Raw genomic sequence first — 19,618 nt, 5'->3', positions numbered from 1 at the left:
TTCGATTATCACCACAAGCTAATCACTTGTGTTCCGATAAAGCTGAAAAATTCGCTTCACAGTACTCTTTAGACTTGCATAGGCAACAAAATAAATATTTCAAATTTTTAGTATTTAAGACTTTTGTATAGATTGCTATTTTTTTTTGGACTATAAATCGATGTAATAATCTCAAAAATATGGACGTTCAGTGCGGTTTCCGGATACTTTCAGAATGCGAGATACTTTAGAGGAGGTACAGTAAATACGTGCGTGGATACCTGGTTGCCTATGCGAGGATGATACATTTCCCGTCCTTGTCTTTTTATACAATACAACGTTCAAATACGTTTAAAAAATGCGGACCGTTATTACGAACATCAGCAAGCTACATAATCAAGCCAATCGCATATATTAAATCAATCTCTGGACACGTCGATTCGTGTAAAAAAATGAATGTGAAATAACAAAACAAGAATAGACGATATGTATTCAGCTATAGGCAACCAAAATACATGCGTGTAAATGATTTGAAAGTAGTATTTCTGTTATTTGGTGAACTTTAGCGATTTTGATGGAAAAATATGTATATATAAAATTATTAAATTGTTATCTACCTTTCCAATAACTATTACGGATAAAAAGTATTTAGTATATTATATATTATATTTAATATATTTAGTATAATATAATGTTAATGCGAGGCACTCTCAGATGCGTTTTCCGGATAATTGAACCTTTCAATTAATTAATAATTTATTTTTCAAGTTGTATTCCGTAATAAAAATTCTGCAACGTCTTGACAAATGCTATCTCGTTATTTTTCAAAGTAAATACAAACCGATCGCTTTCAGGCATTACAGTTCAAACGTTGAAACATTTAGTATAATATATTTATCATAATATATTTAGTATAATATAATGTTAATGCGAGGCACTCTCAGATGCGTTTCCCGGATAATTGAACCTTTCAATTAATTAATAATTTATCTTTCAAGTTGTATTCCGTAATAAAAATTCTGCAACGTCTCGACAAATGCTGTCTCGTTATTTTTCAAAGTAAATACAAACCGATCGCTTTCAGGCATTACAGTTCAAACGTTGAAACATTTAGGGTTCAGGTAAGAAAAGCAGCTGGATCTATTTTCATTCCCCATATCCTTGCACCCCCACCCCGCTTTTCCCACTTTCTTTCCTTTTCCCTTTCCCTCTCGCCGGCCCTCTCCCTCCCTCCGTTTCCTTTCTTTACTGATCGTGTCCCATAGGTGCGATCCGTATCCTAAAAGCCGCGACCCATAGCACCTGGTGCCTAGATTCGGGGCTAGAACGAACGTGTTCCCACGAACCGTGGCTGCCTCCTGCCTCGCGTTACAACGTTCTACGTAGCTCCACCGTAGCCAGAGAGTATATGTCCCGCCAGGAACCATCGCGGTTCCTCCTAACCAGAACTGCGCGGGCCGCGCCGTCAGGATCAGCAAGGACCGTGCTCGAAGCCGCGGAACAGGAGCTCGTGAAAAACCGAGGTCGTGGTCAAAGAGCCGCAGCCGGGACCGGGGCGAGCGCGCATGCGTCTCTTTATCACCTGGTTGCAAGTTCCTCGCGTCGAATGACGACACCGTTAATTTGTGCGATATCGATAACGCGATCCTCGAGGACGAATCGGGACCGGAGGGCAGCGGGTCGGAGAGGGTGAAAACGCGTTGATGTCTGCGAAGCGACGACGTCAGTGCCGACGTCGACGTAGCCGGTGACGTTGACAGCATCTACCGAGGACGACGACGACGAAGGGGCTGCGTAAGGACGAGGAAAAGGAATGCGATCGTCGACGCGTTTCAGCTACGCTGAAGCAGAAAGTAAAAAAGGCACGGGAACCGAGGGAAAGGGACGACGGGGAGTACACGGCTCGTTGGAACCGAGGGAGGAGAGCGATGGTGTCGGTAGTGGGTGAATTTGAATCGATGGAATCGCGGTGAAATCGCGCGTCCTGCGTGATCCTGCTCGTTCCGGCCGTTCCTTTGGATTCCTGGCGGGTTCCCAGTGGGTTCCCAGCGGGTTTCCGAGTGGCGCGCGCGCGTGCTCCGAGCCCCGAGCCCCGAGTGATCGCGCATCGCGCACATTATACCCTTCTTTCGGTTTCTTGGTGCCGCTTCTAGTGCTTCTATGCGGAGCTGCACGGTTCTCGTTCGCTAAGGCAACAGGTGAGCCATTCTCGCTCTCGCGAATCGACTCGCTCTTTCTTCTTGGTCGACTCGCTTTCCTCTCCCGTCTTCTATCTCCTCTTCTATCTCCTTCTCCTACATCTACGTCGACTCTCTCTCCTATCCGGACTTTAACTTTCTTTTCTCCGATCCGGGTTAAATTGTCCTGGCCGATGTATAATACTCGCGACATACGCGAGTCCGCGTAGTCCGTTCGATGCGTTTCATCCGACGGTTCTCGCTCGACGAAGACGCGGATCGCGTACGTTCGATCGTAGAGAGATAAAAAAAAAATAGAAGAAAACGTTCCCTCGCCGTCTTACGTCGACCCCTCCGAACGCGGACTAAACTCGGGATCGATCCAGTTTCCCCTGCGGCTGCAGAATGGATTAAATCGTAATCGACCCCGACTCCCGTTTTCTTTCGTCGTCCTCCTCGAACCCTCTTCCCCCACGAACGATCGACCGCATCTCGAGGAAGCCGACTTCTTTCTCTTATCCGCACGGAAAGTCCGAGCAATTTCACCACCCTCTCCGCCGCTCTTACGGCCGGATTCGACGATCCGCAAACGTAATCCGACTTTACGCCGTACTTTGATCCTTCGGCTCCCAGCGCGGCTCTCGTTGGCGGTATTAAACGGTCGATCCGATTTCAATCGGCGAACGGTGTTCGATCGACGATTTTCGAGATCGTAAAAGTCGCAGTTTCGTTCATTCAGCTCGCCGTGGATTTCGCGGGCGGAGTATCTATCGTACGGAAAGCGCGGAGGGTCGAGGAAAAACCGATGGAACGAGAAGACAGGGAAGTCGCGTCGTTCGCGACAATTTATACGGCCGTTAGGTTCTCCTTTCGGTTCGATTGAATCTGTTGTCGCGAGAAAAGCGATTTTCTGGGGTGTATGTGTGTGTGTGTGGCAGGTACACGTCGCGGTCTTCGGTGTAACAGTTCGAATTGGGCGAGTCGAGAGTGCCGGGAAGACGCGAAGAGAGGAATTCCGTTGATTCGATGAACGTTTAAGGATTCAATCATCGCGAGACACGTCATGTTCCCGAAGTCGAAGGCAAGCGGATCAACGCCGAGCGTTCTCCTCTCGAATCCTCTGAACAATATTTACGAAGTGGGGGAGCAGTCGGCCACCGCGGGACCCGAAAACGCTTGGCGTATTTACGATGGATACAAGAAAGAGGACAAGAAGGTAAGAAAGACGGATTCGTCGTCGTCGAGACGAGCGGCTCGCGATTAGCGTAACCTTGACACGGTGACCGTGTGCCGACCGTGGCCGTGACCTAAATCGCGCGACCATGACACAGTGACCGTGACTTTCATCCGTGGTTTCCAGGAGGTCTCGATATTTCTGTTCGACAAGAGATCGGTCGAGAAGCTGTGCAAGCCGAAACGGAAGGAGATGGTCACGGATATTCTGCGGAAAGGCGCGCTGAAGATGGAGTGCATCAGCCATAAGAAGATACTTCAGGTAAGCCGGGGGAATTTAAACCTCTCGCGACTCGCGATGATCGGCAACTGGCAACCGAGAACTCGCGACTGGGCAAGAGTTTCTGGTGATTTGTCGTTTATTTCCCCGACAGGCGTACGAAGTCGAGGAATGCTCGGACAGTCTGGCATTCGTCTCGGAGCCTGTTCTGGCTAGTCTCGCGAACGTGTTAGCTTATAGGGAGACGAGCAATCTCGATCAGCCGTCGACCAATACCGCGAAACACGCCTCCTCGGCTACCGGGCATCGTACCACATTCGCGAAGGAATACAAACTGCTCGAGATCGAGATTAAGTACGGGCTGCTGCAGGTGAGACGCGGGGTAGCGGGCGCGATTCGATTGTCTTCGCGTCTTCCCATCTTCTGATTCCCTCTTTTTTCTTCTCTCTTCCCATTGGACGCGTCAGATCGCCGAGGCCTTGCTATTTCTTCATGGAATTTGTAAAATTCTCCATAGAAACGTTTGCCCCGCTAGTATTATAATTACCAAGAGAGGCACTTGGAAACTGTCTGGTCTTGAATTTATCGGTAAGTCGCTGCTGCTGCTGCTATTGTTGCTGCTGCTGTTGTTGTTGTCGTTGTTGTATTATTCTTCTCGCTGTTCTTCTCTATTCGATATTATTCTATTATATCAGGGGTGGCCAAACTTTCGATCGCTACGGACGATCTGCATTTTTAAGTTATAGGCGGTTTGAATTATAGTTTAATTATGTATTTAAATTATTGGCGGTCGCGTGTGCGTGTGTGTTGAGGGAGGTAGTAAGGGAAGTAGTAATTTAAAGCCAAAAATAAGTTCGAATTTGGAATAAACATTGGTAATATCAGACAGGCGGGCGACTGAGAATTTAGTTACGCGGTCGACGCTTTGGCCACCCCTGTACTGTACAGGGTGTCTCAGTGACTCTGTTACAAAGCGATATCTCTATTATCGTTAATGATACGCGGAAATGCTTCAGTAACAAATTGTTTGGTTCGAAAGGACATGTGTTGTGGTGGAAATCATTTTTTTGTAAAGGTCATATTTTTTGAGATTTCAAGGTCATCGATGTTTTTTCAAATGGGATTACATATTTCTATCACTATTTCATGACAGCTAAGATCAAGACGAATCTAATAACCTATAGTAGCATGACCTTCGTGTGACCTTGGGTACGAAAAATAAAGAAATTTTTAGACATGGACAACACGTTTATTGATACCAAATGCCAGCATATGTTTATATATATGCTATGTTCCTTTCGGTAGACATCACGCTTTTTGGTACAACGTTTTGGTATGGAGTATGGAGCTCTGTCAGAGTTTTCATAATCGCATTAATAAATGTCTTGAAGTCAATGGAAATAATTTTGAACATTTATTACAATAAATTTTTCATCGTTGATCTCCCTGTTGTAGTTATTTCATTATGCGTGTCCATGTCTAAAAATTCCTTCTTTCGCACCCAAGGTCACACGATGGTCATGGTATTATAGGTTATTAGATTCGTCTTGATCTTAGCTATCGTGATATAATATAATAGAAATATGTAATCCCATTTGAAAAAACGTCGATGACCATGAAATCTCAAAAAATACAACCCTTACAAAAAAATGATTTCCACCACAACATGTGTCCCTTCGAACCAAACAATTTGTTCCTCAAGCATTTCTGCGTATCATTAACGATAATGGAGATATCGCTTTGTAACCATAATTATGTTATCACCTGGAAAGGGATGATTCCTGAGGTTATTCGAAGTAACTTTTTCCTGAGCGAAAATGCGATCCGCCACTCTGTTCACGAGTTATTAACGAAAAACAGTGGACCAATGAGAGGCGAGCTCCCCTCATTGGCTCGGCCGCCTCGCACCAGCTGATCTCGCCTCTCATTGGTCCGCGTTTTTCGTTAATAACTCGTAAACGAAGCCGCGGATTGCATTCTCGCTAAGGAAAAAGTTACTTCGAATGACCTCAGCTAAGCCTCATTTTCTGCTGTTAAAACAATTGTGGAACACCCTGTATACGCACACTACACAGGCTTTCCTATAATTATGTTAACATTATGGGACATTAAGTTACATAGAACATTATGTTAACATTATGGAAAGGGATGATTCCTGAGGTCATTCGAAGTAACTTTTTCCTGAGCGAAAATGCGATCCGCCACTCTGTTCACGAGTTATTAACGAAGAACAGTGGACCAATGAGATGCGAGCTACCCTCATTGGCTCGGCCGCCCCGCGCCAGCTGATCTCGCCTCTCATTGGTCCGCGTATTTCGTTGTCGTTGTCGTTGTTGTCGTCGTCGTTGCTTAATCGCAGTTATCGTCGTCTCGCAGGACACGTTCTAACGGCCCTTTTGTTGTTTCTTTCTTTCCCTTTTAGAAGAGAACACTAGCGACGAGATGCCGATACCGTTGCAACCGTGGACGAACCATGTGCACGCGCCGAAAATGACGCAGCCCAATCTCGATTACACGGGTAAGCATGCAGAGAATCTGTTCGAGAAAGCGCACAGTTGTGTTTTATTGTCACGATCCGTTTTTCTTTTTTAAACTTGCATTCGAATTCGACACGCGTTACGCGTTACCGTGTAACGTGGCGAACGCGTGTAACGCGTAACGTTGCGGCCCCGTAGCTCCAGAAATACAGCAAAAGAAACAGGGAAGCTTCTACAGCGACATGTACAGCTTCGGCATGACAATATGCGCGATTTTCAATCAAGGTCGGCCACTGATTCAAGCGAATCACAGTTGCACCGAATACCTGAAGCAAATAGATAACGTGAGTTGATTCACGGGTTTACTTTCGTTGACTCTCGTCGACTCTCTTAAGATACATTCTTCCTACTCGTTGTTCTCTTCTTTCCAAAGTCTTTTCTCTTTCGCTATTGAACGTGTGATCCGTCGTGATCGTGATCGTGATCGGTTCCAAAAGGGGCATTTTTTTCGTATGTTGTTGCACCGCAGCTTGTCACACAAGTCGCCGTGATGTTGCCTTCGATACCGCTGCCTCTGCGGGAAGCCGTCTCTCATCTGTTGCACAACGAGCCGGAACAAAGGCCGACCGTTCAAACAATGCTGCAGATCAAATATTTTCAGTACGTAGCGATAACCAACCATCTTAAGCCTTGCCTATATATGTGTACCGTGGGTATAAACGTTACCGTTCATCTTTATTCGAACGAAACGCGACTTTGATCTCCAACAAAAAAAAAGTACGTTGACCCTTTGACATACAATGACGAGTCGCCGTTCATTTCGTGTGCCACTGTAGACTTTGACGAGTCTAATTCGTCGAGAGCTCCGTCAGGTTCTCTAATTCTAATTTTCCTGTAGCTTGTAAACAACAATAGACAATTTAGAAAGATGAGATACGATTTATTCGAGCCTCGTTTTTATAATTCTTGACGATCGGGAACTATAAAAACGAGACACGAGGCTCGAATAATCGTATCTTCTCGTCCCAAATTCTCCATTTTTGTCTGCAAACTGAAGGAAAATTGGGCAGAATTTACTGTACTCGATTGCTTCGCTTGTGCGTCGATTCTGGTTTGTTTACAATGTTCAATACACCATCCCACCTTCTCGACAGTACCAATAACAAAGTTGCATCCACAAATCGGTAATCCAAATTTCGAAATAAGACATTCTCTTTCTCAGCTTGCGCGTAACCGTTTGGTTGAGCCAAATTAAATAGGATTTTTCGGGCGCGTCAAGATCCGTTTTATTTGTATGTCAAGGGGTTAAGCTGAAACGATCGAATACGAAATGTTCCGTCGTTCGAATAATTATGCTCCTCGGACATCGGGGACGACGTTCCATCGAACTTCGTTGTCTTTGCAGTGACCCTTCGGTGCAAGCTCTCCAATTCCTGGACGTGAGCGAGATGAAAACTGTGCTGCAGAAAGAGCATTTTTACACAGCTAGCCTTAAGGAGATATTACCTTATATACCAAAGGTAATTGGTAATCTAGCCCGAGTGTGGTGCAGTAAATTCTTCCTAATTGTCGCCCAGATTGTGCATAAAAATGTACAATTTGAGAAGTGAAAACACGATTATTCGCGCCTCGCGGCACGTTTTTATGGTTGCTGATACTCGAATAATCGTATCTCCTCTTCCCAAATTGTGCATTTTTTTAGGTACAACCTGAGCGGCAATTCCGGAGAATTTACTGTATTATTAACCAGTTAGCTGTGGCGCCTCCATTTCAGAGCGCGCACCTATATGTGTCGCGAGAATCAAGCGACGACGAGTATACTCGTCAAACACAATGTAAGCGTCGCTGTTAAAATATTGGATCGAAAAGACGGTTTTATTTGATAAAATTAACAATTTCATTACTAATATTTACTTATTCACTCGACGTTAGCATATACCATATACATAATAAACGAAAAACCCAGGGATAATCGAATACTTATAAAAGTTAAAAATTCAAATTGCTGCTTTAGAGAGAGTGGTATTTAGCTAAGCAAGGAACAATATATAACGGCACTTTGCACGTCGAACACCAATACCGTGATTCTTTTCTAATTTTATTTTTATAACAATGTAAACAACTTCGTGCAGTATTGGCCTAAAAATATTCTGAACATCTTGAAATTTGAGAATACGTTTCTGTTTTCCTTAAAATTACAATTTAAATAGCCAATGGTCGCTACTTCCTACGCGCGACGAGTATACTCGTCGTGTCACAAAATGAGCCGTTTATTTTGAAAGTGGCATAAGTCACTTTTTCAAAAAAATCGAGTTAATGGTAACACTAATTACAATTGAACGGTATCTTTTCATTTAAAAAAAAAAAAGTGACTTACGCCACTTTCAAAATAAACGGCTCAAATATTGCCATTTCTCTATTGCGAGTATACTCGTCGAACACAGCTAACTGGTTAAATGTGTGGTGAATCTGTTAACACCCGAACACTCGCTAACCGTGAATCCTACCTTATGCGCTTCAATTCGCAGAAACTATGGTACCAGCATATCTGGACGTACCTGCAAATCGAATTGGAAAGCCAAGAAGTTCAGTCGGCGGTTCTACAGTCAGTATTTTACATCGTGCAAGAGAGTACTCAAGACGAATACGATAACATCATCTATCCAGCATTGAGGTATTCGATCGTCTTCCTCCTTCTTCGTGACACTTTTTGATCGGAAACAACGATAACGACCGTATCCGTTTTCGCAGCAAGCTGTTCGCGAGTCATAAATCGATTCAGGGAACGGTCACGCTCCTAGAAAATTTGCATTTGATACTAATGAGAACACAGAGAAAGTACCGGGAGTCGGAAGTGCTTCACTTGCTTTACGATTCGTTTAACAATTCAACGACGCAGGTACAGGTACGTACGAAAACCGACCGTTCTCACAGACAGTTCGCACTAGCAAACTCGATACGGCTCGAGAGAAAAATCTGCTCGTTTTTCTAGACCGCCGCGTTCGTAGCAGCTACGAACGTGATGACCGACTACATCACAGACGACGACGCCATCCGAAGCATCATTCTGCCAAAATTGCTTCAAGCGTTCGAACAGAACTCGGTCGACGCTCGCGTGCTGTTGAACGTGGTCCCCTGTATACTAAATCGGTTGGAGAAGCAGGAGATCGTCGACATGATCCTGCCGTTGTTGTATAACGCTCACCTTCAAGAGCCGGAGATTATCGTTCGGGTTGTAAGTGAGTATACACACGATGACTCCGAAACAGTCTTACGGTTTGCGATATTATTCTACTATATCAGGGGTGGGCAAACTTTCGATCGCTGCGGACGATCTGCATTTTTAAATTATAGGCGGTTTAAATTATAGTTTAATTATGTATTTAAATTATAGGCGGTCGTATATGGGTTGATGGAGGTAGTAAGGGAAGTAGTTTCTATTCTCTTTCATTTCATTGAACGAATTTTTATTATAACTTCTTAATAAAGCTCTATATGACCTATGTTTACATAACATTTTTTTCTTACTCTGTGCCATAGAATATACTGACAAAGTTTGAACATTAAAACCTGGGACACCCTGTATACGCTTTGGCCATCCCTGTACTATATGTATACACATGCTACATAGGCTTTTCCATAATTATGTTAACACCTGGAAAGGGATGATTCCTGAGGTCATTCGAAGTAACTTTTTCCTCAGCGAAAATGCAATCCGCGGCTCCGTTTACGAGTTATTAACGAAAAACAGTGACCAATGAGAGATGAGCTCAGCCGGCGCGACGCGGCTCAGTCAACGAGTGGTCGGAGCCCTGCTCGGCTCATTGGCTCGGCCGCGTCGCGCCAGGAGAGCTCGCCTCTCATTGGTCAGCGTTTTTCGTTAATAACTCGTAAACGAAGCCGCGGATTGCATTCTCGCCGAGGAAAAAGTTACTTCAAATGACCTCGGGAATCACCCTTTCCCACCCTTTTCTGTTAACTTGATCCTAAGACACCCTGTATACATACTATGTACAACAGCAATGTTACATCGTACAAGAAGACTAAAATTTCACCAACCCCGATTCCTTACCCGTTCGTCCTTGATCACGATCGTTTACTAACACGGCTCGTCGCCAGAAATTTATAGATTGATGTTGAGTGATAAAAAGTATGGGCTCACGGTGAGCTGGATGGCGACCCGAGCGATGCCCTCCTTGTTGCCTCAGACGATCAACCCAGCTTTGAACCTCGATCAGTTCGATATACTCGTGAAAGTTTTACAGCAGATGTTCAGCCACATCGAAAGGTGACGGAAACGTTTTATTTCGCAACACGACACCTCGATCCGACAGGTTCTTGCCTAATTTGCTCTTGTTCCGTCGATCTCCAACAGAAATCAGAGGAATCAATTATCGTTGAACCACCCGTCCTCGTTGAGTCCGGAGAAGCACTGGAGCTTGCGACATCAGTACAGCACGGATAACATGCATGTCCCGCCGTTCAATATACCGAACCTCCGGGTGGAGCAACGTAAAACTTCCTCCGCCGAGGACATGGCCAGGAAAGCGAGCACGGGTAAGAAAAGCGGCGCGTTTCTCTCATAACACAGGCTCGTTGTTAACTCTTAGCGCTCCACGCGTTTCTCGAGTACTACCTACCAGCAACTCCGGCACATTTTTGGAGCAAAGCGCTTGAGATAAAGGAAGTCTTATTTTGAGCAGAAAAGATTACACGTCCTTGCGAAAGCGTTCGATTTTATTCATTTTATGTTGCTAAGTATAAAAATGGGCAACAAATGTTTTAATCGTACTGGTATCTACTTAACATTATGCGAGGTCGGTGCATCGACATCGTGAATTGTGACCGAAATTTCCAAGCAGCAAATGCATCCTCATCGAAACGGGTAAATTTACTATCAATGATATTCTTCGCAATTCTTAAATAAATATAACCCTCGTGTTCTTTGACGCGATTTATTATAAAATTAGCATTGCGAATCGTCTGTTGAATTCTGTTTGGATACGGAATTATCGAAACAAAAATATCTTTTGCACGAGTTTGCCGGAATTTTTTTATTGTTAATCTTCGCTGGAATCGGCTCGATTAACAATTAAATTAAATTAAAAATTAGTAAATATTCTTCGGACGTTCTAAGATAAAGTTGAACAGCGTTTTTCTGAAAAATATCACTACCAGCAACACCGGCACATTTTTGGAGCAAAGCGCCCGAGATAAAGGAAGTCTCATTTTGAGCGGAAAAGATTACACGTCCTTGCGAAAGCGTTTGATTTTATTCATTTTATGTTGCTAAGTATAAAAATGGGCAACAAATGTTTTAATCGTAATGGTACACACGCTAAGCACGTTTTCACTACAAATAATAATTGCCAACGTCGACAAAAACATAGCATCTTCGGCGTAATTCTGCTAAAAACATTTGGCTCCGCAGCAGAGCCTTCGGATTTACGGCACAAATGACGTATGTCTCCATAGCGAAGCCAACGGAGCGCTAAGGGTTAATTGTTCATCGTAAAATTGACTAAAATTGACTGCCGCCGCGGCGTAGGTTCAATATCGATGACAGCCTCGGCCGAAAACATGGCGAGGAAGAATTCAGTGGCGGGTAAGCGACGATCTATTATTCATACACATTTGTTGCAAACGCTCGTACTATAATATTTACGTCACTTTCACTTCGATTTTCGGAGATCAAGGTCTGAACGCATTTGTCGAACCGACCGCCAACAACGTGCGGTAAACAATGCATATTAAACGATACGATATATTATCGCTTTGTTGCTCCCGTGATAGAATGGTTCTCGCTTTCGAAGCACGACGGCAACTTCCTCAGAGTGAACAACATCTTTACGAACCGACGTTTATCGGACAACACGCTGACGGCGCCAAAGATTCGCGTCGCGCAATCCTGCGTGAGCTCACCCGGTGGGACACCCGGCGGTGGAATGCCGTTCCGGCGTCACTCGAGCACCGGTTCCCAAGATCCGCATGGATCACGCATCAACTTGTCACCACCCACGGTATCGTACCTTCTCATTTTCCATCGCTTCTCTCGAATTCGTTATTTCGAGCGTCGTCGACTAATTTCCGCGGACACGGAAGTATGTTCGGCGAACCGAACGCGATACAGTAATGTATCCCTTACTGACGCCCAGATTGTGCACAAAAATGGACAATTTGGGAAGAGGAGATACGATTATTCGTGCCTTGCAGCTCGTTTTTATAATCGTTGACAATTCGTGACTATATAAAACAAACCGCAAAGCTCGGATAATTGCATCTCCTCCTCCTAAATTGTCCATTTTCGTGCGCAATCTCAGCGTCAATTAGAGAGACATTACTGTATATCGGAAGAGAATTCTTGTATTCGAAAGTATGAAACTATATTATCATGCTTCATAATTGCGGTGTTCCAATTTTACTGGACACGTACGAAATTTGTTCATTTTCATATTCGACGTCAGTCTTAAAATGTACAATGTTAATATTTTATTAACAATATTAATACTTTTCGAGAATTCGTTATCAATCTTTTCAGTTTTACACACTTTTTGCCCGAAGCATTTCTGTCTGGAGAGCGTGTAGGGCATTTTATTGCATTAATTTGATTATCTTTGAAATACCGTTCAATTATACGAATGGTATACAGTAATGTCTCTCTAATTGATGATCGGATTGTCCACAAAAATGGACAATTTGGGAAGAGAAGATACGATTATTCGATCCTTATAGCTCATTTTTTATAGTTACGAATTGTCACGATTAAATTAAGGGAGCTAAGAAAGTACAGTAATGTCTCTCTAATTGACGCTCGGATTGTCCACAAAAATGGACAATTTGGGAAAAGAAGATACGATTGCTCGTGCCTTGTAGCTCGTTTTTTATAGCCACGAATTGTCAAGGTTATGTCAAGGTTATGGAAGGCTCGATGAATCGTATCTCCTCTTCCAAAATTGTCTATTTTTGCGGACAATCTGAGCGTCAATTAGAGCGACATTACTGTAACTGGTTTTTCCTATCGGCAGTGCAATGAAATTTATAAAATTGATGATATATGAAATAAATGAAAAATGTGGTCGTCCCGCAGGCTAACAGGCACTTGGACGTGTTTACGACTTTCAGTCTTATGTCGTAGTTACAACAAGAAACTTGATTCGAACGCATTCCGACGAACTTGTTACACCGAAACACATGTTTAGACTATAATTATTATTGCAATATTTTAAAGTCATATTTTCAGGGTTTTCAATAAGTTGGAGCTATTTTCGGTGGGAGAGAAAAATTACTTCTGATTGTCCACAAAAATAGACAATTCAGGAAGAGAAGATACAATTATTCGAGCCTTTTGACTCGTTTTTATAGTTATTGGCAATCGATAGCTATAAAAACGAGCCGCAAGGCTTGAACAATCGCATCTCCTCTTCCAAAATTGTCCATTTTTGTGGACAATCTGAACGTCACTTAAAGAGACATTACTGTACATAATTGATTCTGTTCGGGTATTATTGACAGTGCGGTGGGATGCCGATAATCAGTAGCAGCGTGCCGTACTTGCTCAGCAGCCCGAGCTTGACCAGCATACGAGGAACGAGGCGTCCGTCGAGTTCGTCCACGTCGTCCCGACAGGGCACCGGGTTGCTGCAGCAGGTTGGCTCCAGCATGGTAAGACAACTCCCCATCTGCCTGAACCTCAATGGACCACCACCACCATCACAACCAACACTTTCTCCATTACTCCAGCTACCGGGACAGCTTTCCCATTGACCCTTCGTTACAGTGTAAGGATAATCAGTAGCTTATCCATCGTCGCAGCGCCTCTCACTTTTTCTATTTGGCATAGAGTGCTCTGCGATAGAGAGATCATGGTGTCACGGTGGTCGATTCTCATCATTTTGCGGACTGTGATCGTTTGAATACCTCCCTGATCAATGACGCGTTCTGTTGATAGAAAATACTTCGACGGTCGATGACGTGTTAAGACTTTGCAAGCTTTCGCTTCGTATCGGATGACGTTAATCATTGTCGATATCGCCGTTGATGAATTACTTTGGCTAGCTCTAACTATGCGCGAGTGTATTCATCATAGAGAGAGAGAGGAAAATGGCAATTTGTTGCGACGCGATTCGTCTTGCTTTGTCAATTACAGATTTCTGACGGGAATGAGGTTGCACGGAGCGTGATCGTTAACATGTGTAGGTTTGTCTCTCTAATTGACGCTCGGATTGTCCACGAAAATGGACAATTTGGGAAGAGAAGATACGATTATTCGAGTCTTGTAGCTCGCTTTTTATAGTTACGAATTGTCACGGTTAAATTAACAGAGCTAAGAGAGTACAGTGATGTCTCTCTAATTGACGCTCGGATTGTCCACGAAAATGGAAAATTCGGGAAGAGAAGATACGATTATTCGAGCCTTGTAGCTCGTTTTTTATAGCTACGAATTGTCAAGGTAATGTCAAAGTTATGTAAAGCTCCCAAATTGTCCATTTTTGTGGACAATCTGAGCGTCACTTAGAGAGACATTACTGTAACTGGTTTTTCCCATCGGCAGTGCAATAAAATTTATAAAATTGATAATATATGAAATAAATGAAAATTGGCCATCCCGCAGGTTAACAGGCACTTGTGTTTACGATTTTCAGTCTTATACCGTAGTTACAACAAGAAACAATTGATTCGAACGCATTCCAACGAACTTGTTACACCGAAACATATGTTATAGACTATGATTATTATTGCAATATTTTAAAGTCATATTTTCAGGATTTTCAATAAGTTAATAAGCTATTTCGGTGAGAGAGAAAAATTACTTCTGAGAATAAATTCAATTTGTTTACACATTTTTCCCGCTTATAATCGGACACGTGTCAGATACTAACGGATCAAATTATCCAATAATCTTGAATTTATAAAACAATTTGTTTTTTCGTTTTGTCCCACTTTACATGAATATCGACCACTGTGCGGCATGACAACGGCGGCAAATATTGGTCGTCCAAAGCAGTCTTTCTTCTTCTCCGCCCCTTCGCAGCTCTCGACTGTGAACCGTGAAACAGGCCAATATTTCCCGTCGATATCTCGAACTGTAACGCGCTAGTAACGCTCTTGCAATTAGATGATCCGTCGAGCGAGCGACTTTCGTTGCACTGTGTCGTTCCAATAGCGAGTTGCACGCATCTCGTTAGCGCATACTGTAAACAAACAAGCCTCGACTTAGCCCTCTAAACCGACGTTCACGCGATACTTGCAATTTCTGTTGGAAATATAGAAGAATTGTTTGCCCACCACCTGCTCGAGAGCTTTCGTACTTTTCCCAGTTTCTTTGCTTCTCTCTCTCTCTCTCTCTCTCTCTCTCCCTCTCTCTTTCTCTTTCTCCTCCCTGATCCAGCTCTAGTCTAACCTGTGTTCTCATTGACTTGCCGAGACCCGCACTTCCGCTTCGCGGTTAATTTAGCCACATGCACGTGTTCCACTGTCGTTCGATCTTCGAATCGACCCATCGAATGGTTCCATAGCGTTCCGTCGAAATAGCCGACAAACACGCTCCGACGTTCAAGGAGATGGGAAAGGTAGGTCGTCTTGCCAATTACAAATCGAAGGCGGCTGCGAAGGAGAAGCAGCGAACGTGCACGGGTTCGGTCGATCGCAGTGGTCCGAGTCGCAGCAGGTAGTTCGATCCGATTCGTTTCCCCGAAGAATTCTAATCGCAGCCTTTCGTCTGTTTCCAGTACCAATTTCTCAGCAAGTTCGACACAGGAGCAGAGAGGTCGCGACGCTGAATCGTCGAGCCTGCGTCGAAGCGTTGCAGAAATCGTGGTAACGAGCTACGATCACCCGGAAACATGAGCGCGAGGAGATCTCGCGACCTTGAAAGTCAACTGTACAATCATTTCTTTGGCCCGTTTAAACGGAACGAGGACGAACAGCGTTCCCGCGGACACTCTGTCGAGCAACTATGGAAATTTCATGGGATTTTATTTTCTACCGAACGCCTTTGTGTACAGTAACGTCTCTCCCTAACTGACGCTCAGATTGCGCAGAAAAATGGACAATTTGGGAGGAGGAGACACGATTATTCGAGCCCCGCAGCACGTTCTTATAGTTGTTGACAATTGATAACCATAAAAAAACGAGCCACAAGGCTCGAACAATCGTGTCTTCTCTTCCAAAATTGTCCATTTTTGTGGATAATCCGGGCGTCAATTAGAGAGACGTTACTGTACGTAGCTCGTACCATGCCGCCCGCGACTTTTGTCGTAAGCTCTCTAGTGTAAGCTCTCATTGTGTTTAGCGCGTAGCGACGCGAAGCTGAGGAACAGAACGCGCAGCGCGTCTGTTCCCGCGGTTCCCGCGCGAACGCGCTGTACCGAAAGTAACATGTGTTTTGTGTCTTCGCCGTATACAAATAGGCTGCGTGTACCTGCGAATGTTTGCCTCGATAGAGGCGGCATCTATCTCTATCGTCTAGAGGCGGCGAGTTCTACCTCTACAGGGTGTCCCAAAAATGTCTCGCAATCCGAAAGTAGGGGATTCCTGAGGTCATTTGAAGCAACTTTTTCCTTAGCGAAAATGCGATCCGCGGCTTCGTTTACGAGTTATTAACGAAAAACAGTGACCTATCAGAGGCGAGATCATTTGGCGCGAGACGGCCGAGCCAATGAGCGGAACCGGGTTCCGTGCACTCGTTGACTGAGCCGCCGCGCGCCAGCCGAGCTCGCCTCTTATATTGGTCAGTGTATTTCGTTAATAACTTGTAAACGAAACCTCGGAGAAAATTTTCGCAAAGGAAAAAGTTGCTTCGAATGACCTCGGGAACCTCCCATTTCCGGATTGCGAGACATTTTCGGGACATACGTATATCTCTCTCTTTCTCTCTCACACTTTTTCCGTCATTCTCTTCGTGTGCTCCGTTCATTTCAGCGATAGAAAATTCAGAATATCGCGATTCCATGTCAATTGTTGTACTATAAATTTTCATCTAGATTTTTGTAAAAAGATTTCAAGACCGCGCCACCGCACGATCCCGTCGAGGAAGTTTGTGCGAGCCGCGCGAGTTGTCGCTCGGTGCGTCACGTTGCGCCGCGATACATATCAATCAAACGTGCGCCACTATTTGCGCAGTAGCATAATCGTATCCACGGTCTCTCTCTCGGTATTTGCGATTGGTCTGTTATTGCGATTGTTTCGAGCCAGACGAACGCGAATCGATTCGCGCGTGATCTGCTTCGAGTATGAAGTCTGTAAAAAGCCGAGGAGCGAGGGGAAGAAAGAAAGGTTAGAAAAAAAAAGAGAAACAAGAGAAACTAGGGAGCGCGTCTTCGTATCAAGCGACCCTAAACAAGTGTCCTTAAGGTTCGCCGAACGCGCGGAATGCTCCAGCATAATCGAAACACGCGCTAACGGAACCACGGACAACTTTAAGCTACCTTGGACAATCCTGGACAATCATAGACAATTGTGGACAATCATTTTCGAGTTACGCGAGTATTATTAGCCCGAGGCATTAATCCGAGGCTTCGTTCGGGCTCAAAAAATAGTCGATCGAGATTCGTACACGTGTTTGCTTGCTCGCGCGCTCGTCCAGCCACCGGTTAATTACGTCAACGACGATTCGATAATTCGCCGACTTTTGAAGCGTTGCTCGGTCCGTCTTAAACTATTATAACTATTATATTCGTGCGCGATCAGCGTGTTCCGCGTGCCGATCGCGCCACACACGGTCAGAACATGTGACAATCATTCTCTTTCGAAGCGTCGATTCCTTGAACGCGTACCTGTTTAGTCGATAATTTATACAAGACGCACTCGGTCATTCGGCGGCGAACTGTGTCTCGAACGAAGGTCACGCGGTGTATCAAATTTCTCGGTCTTCCTACAGCTGTTGCTCGATCCCCTTGGGTTCGTCTCGGATACCTTCGATTGTTTACAACGGCAACTTGCCGCCGATGTGCAATCGAATCATCGATCAAGTGGCAATCATTTGTAACGCTTTATCTACCGGAAACTAATTTACAAGCCTCCGAGTATGTACTACGTTCGAAAGAAGCTTCGAGATCTTCTTTGCTAAACGACAATCGCTACAGAAATTATTCGATCGTATTATCTGCGTTGAATTGCTATTACCGTGCATCGTATATGTATATTTAACCAGTTAGCTGTGGCGCTTCCATTTCAGAGCGCGCACCTATATATGTCGCGAGAATCAAACGAGTATACTCGTCAAACACAATGTAAGTGTCGCTGTTAAAATATTGGATCGAAAAGACGGCTTTATTTGATAAAATTAACAATTTCATTACTAATATTTACTTATTCGTTTGACGTTAATATATACCATATACATAATAAACGAAAAACCCAGGGATAATCGAATACTTATAAAAGTTAAAAATTCAAATTGCTGCTGTAGAGAGAGTGGTATTTAACGAAGCAAGGAACAATATATAACGGCACTTTGCACGTCGAACACCAATACCGTGATTCTTTTCTAATTTTATTTTTATAACAATGTAAACAACTTCGTGCAGGATTGGCCTCAAAATATTCTGAACATCTTGAAATTTGAGAATACGTTTTTGTTTTCCTTAAAATTACAATTTAAATAGCCAATGGTCGCTGCTTCTTACGCGCGACGAGTATACTCGTCGTGTCACAAAATATTGCCGTTTCTCCATGACGAGTATACTCGTCAAACACAGCTAACTGATAAAAAAAGTATCGGACAATCATCGGTTGCTAACGAGTTAAACGGACCGCTTGATCGAGTGCGTCACTCTCGTCGTATATTATACATATCTACAATATCTATTACCTACGTCTATGTCTGTATCTGTATCCGTATACCTATCCAAATCCATGTCCAAATCCATGTCCAAACCCATGTCCATACCCATACCCGAACCCACATCCATACCCGTATCCCAATCCGTACTCGTATCTGTGTCTGTATTCTGTACCTCGTCTCCATGTCTATCTAATCTGTATATGTATATCTATGTCTATATCTACATATATTTACATCTGCATGTTATGTCTACGGTTACACTTTCGTTCGTATTATTAGAATCATGTTTACGATGTCGTCGTCATGGTCGTTGTCGTTATTCTGCACTGAAAGTTCTAGAAAATTGAATCGTCGACGAGCGATTCGCTCAATCGATGCCCCGTCGAAAATATGTGTTCACAGCGAACAAATCGAATCCCGCGATTCCCACCCCTCCCCCCTGAAAACAAGACTCGTCAAACAAAAGAGCTCGAGCTACTTCTACCTTCCGACTCGTTCAATCATTGTTCAATATTATTGGCGTGAGTGTATTTTTCGTGTATTACTTTCAAAAACTATCAATAAAGAAACAACGTGTCGAGTATGCGTTTCCTTGCAACGTGAACAATGTTCAACACTGTCCGTTTCCTCCGTCGCTTTTAGTTCGAGAAATCCGAATACGGTAAATTCTCCCTAATTTTCCTTCAGCCTGTAAACAAGAACGTTTCGATCATTCGAGCCTTGCGCCTCGTTTTTATAATTGTCGACA

At 43.9% G+C, this 19,618-nt stretch overlaps 1 protein-coding gene and 2 long non-coding RNA genes across 5 annotated transcripts; 1 reads left to right on the top strand and 2 right to left on the bottom strand.

Annotated features, from left to right (window-relative positions):
• The first annotated feature begins 1,279 nt into the window (after window positions 1-1,279).
• bma (SCY1-like protein bma) lies at window positions 1,280-19,477 on the top strand. Of its 2 annotated transcripts, XM_033475866.2 has the most exons (18): window positions 1,280-2,177; window positions 3,196-3,372; window positions 3,517-3,651; window positions 3,764-3,979; window positions 4,077-4,197; window positions 6,032-6,127; window positions 6,285-6,430; window positions 6,616-6,746; window positions 7,492-7,606; window positions 8,615-8,760; window positions 8,838-8,991; window positions 9,079-9,325; window positions 10,206-10,374; window positions 10,462-10,643; window positions 11,635-11,691; window positions 11,880-12,106; window positions 13,599-13,864; window positions 15,815-19,477. In XM_033475866.2, the coding sequence occupies exons 2-17, from the start codon at window positions 3,220-3,222 to the stop codon at window positions 13,848-13,850; spliced, it is 2,547 nt and encodes an 848-aa protein (XP_033331757.1). In that variant the 5' UTR covers window positions 1,280-2,177; window positions 3,196-3,219; the 3' UTR covers window positions 13,851-13,864; window positions 15,815-19,477. The 2 variants fall into 2 exon arrangements, with proteins under 2 accessions (XP_033331757.1, XP_033331768.1); XM_033475877.2 differs by having other exon boundaries at window positions 1,281-3,372; window positions 13,599-13,748.
• On the bottom strand, window positions 6,148-9,211 carry LOC117223621 (uncharacterized). Of its 2 annotated transcripts, none has more exons than XR_004490982.2 (4): window positions 8,645-9,211; window positions 6,795-7,546; window positions 6,497-6,726; window positions 6,148-6,412 (listed from the first exon to the last, which is right to left on the bottom strand). It is a non-coding gene; the product is annotated as an uncharacterized LOC117223621 (long non-coding RNA). The 2 variants fall into 2 exon arrangements; XR_013033389.1 differs by having other exon boundaries at window positions 6,813-7,546.
• On the bottom strand, window positions 11,341-15,818 carry LOC117223630 (uncharacterized). The gene is made up of 2 exons (XR_004490984.2): window positions 15,372-15,818; window positions 11,341-15,277 (listed from the first exon to the last, which is right to left on the bottom strand). It is a non-coding gene; the product is annotated as an uncharacterized LOC117223630 (long non-coding RNA).
• Window positions 19,478-19,618: the final 141 nt, after the last annotated feature.

The sequence above is a fragment of the Megalopta genalis genome, chromosome 1 (assembly GCF_051020955.1).
Source record: "Megalopta genalis isolate 19385.01 chromosome 1, iyMegGena1_principal, whole genome shotgun sequence".
Lineage (NCBI taxonomy): Eukaryota > Metazoa > Arthropoda > Insecta > Hymenoptera > Halictidae > Megalopta > Megalopta genalis.
Note: the sequence above shows the minus strand (reverse complement) of the source record. Positions and strands in the feature narration are given on the sequence as shown.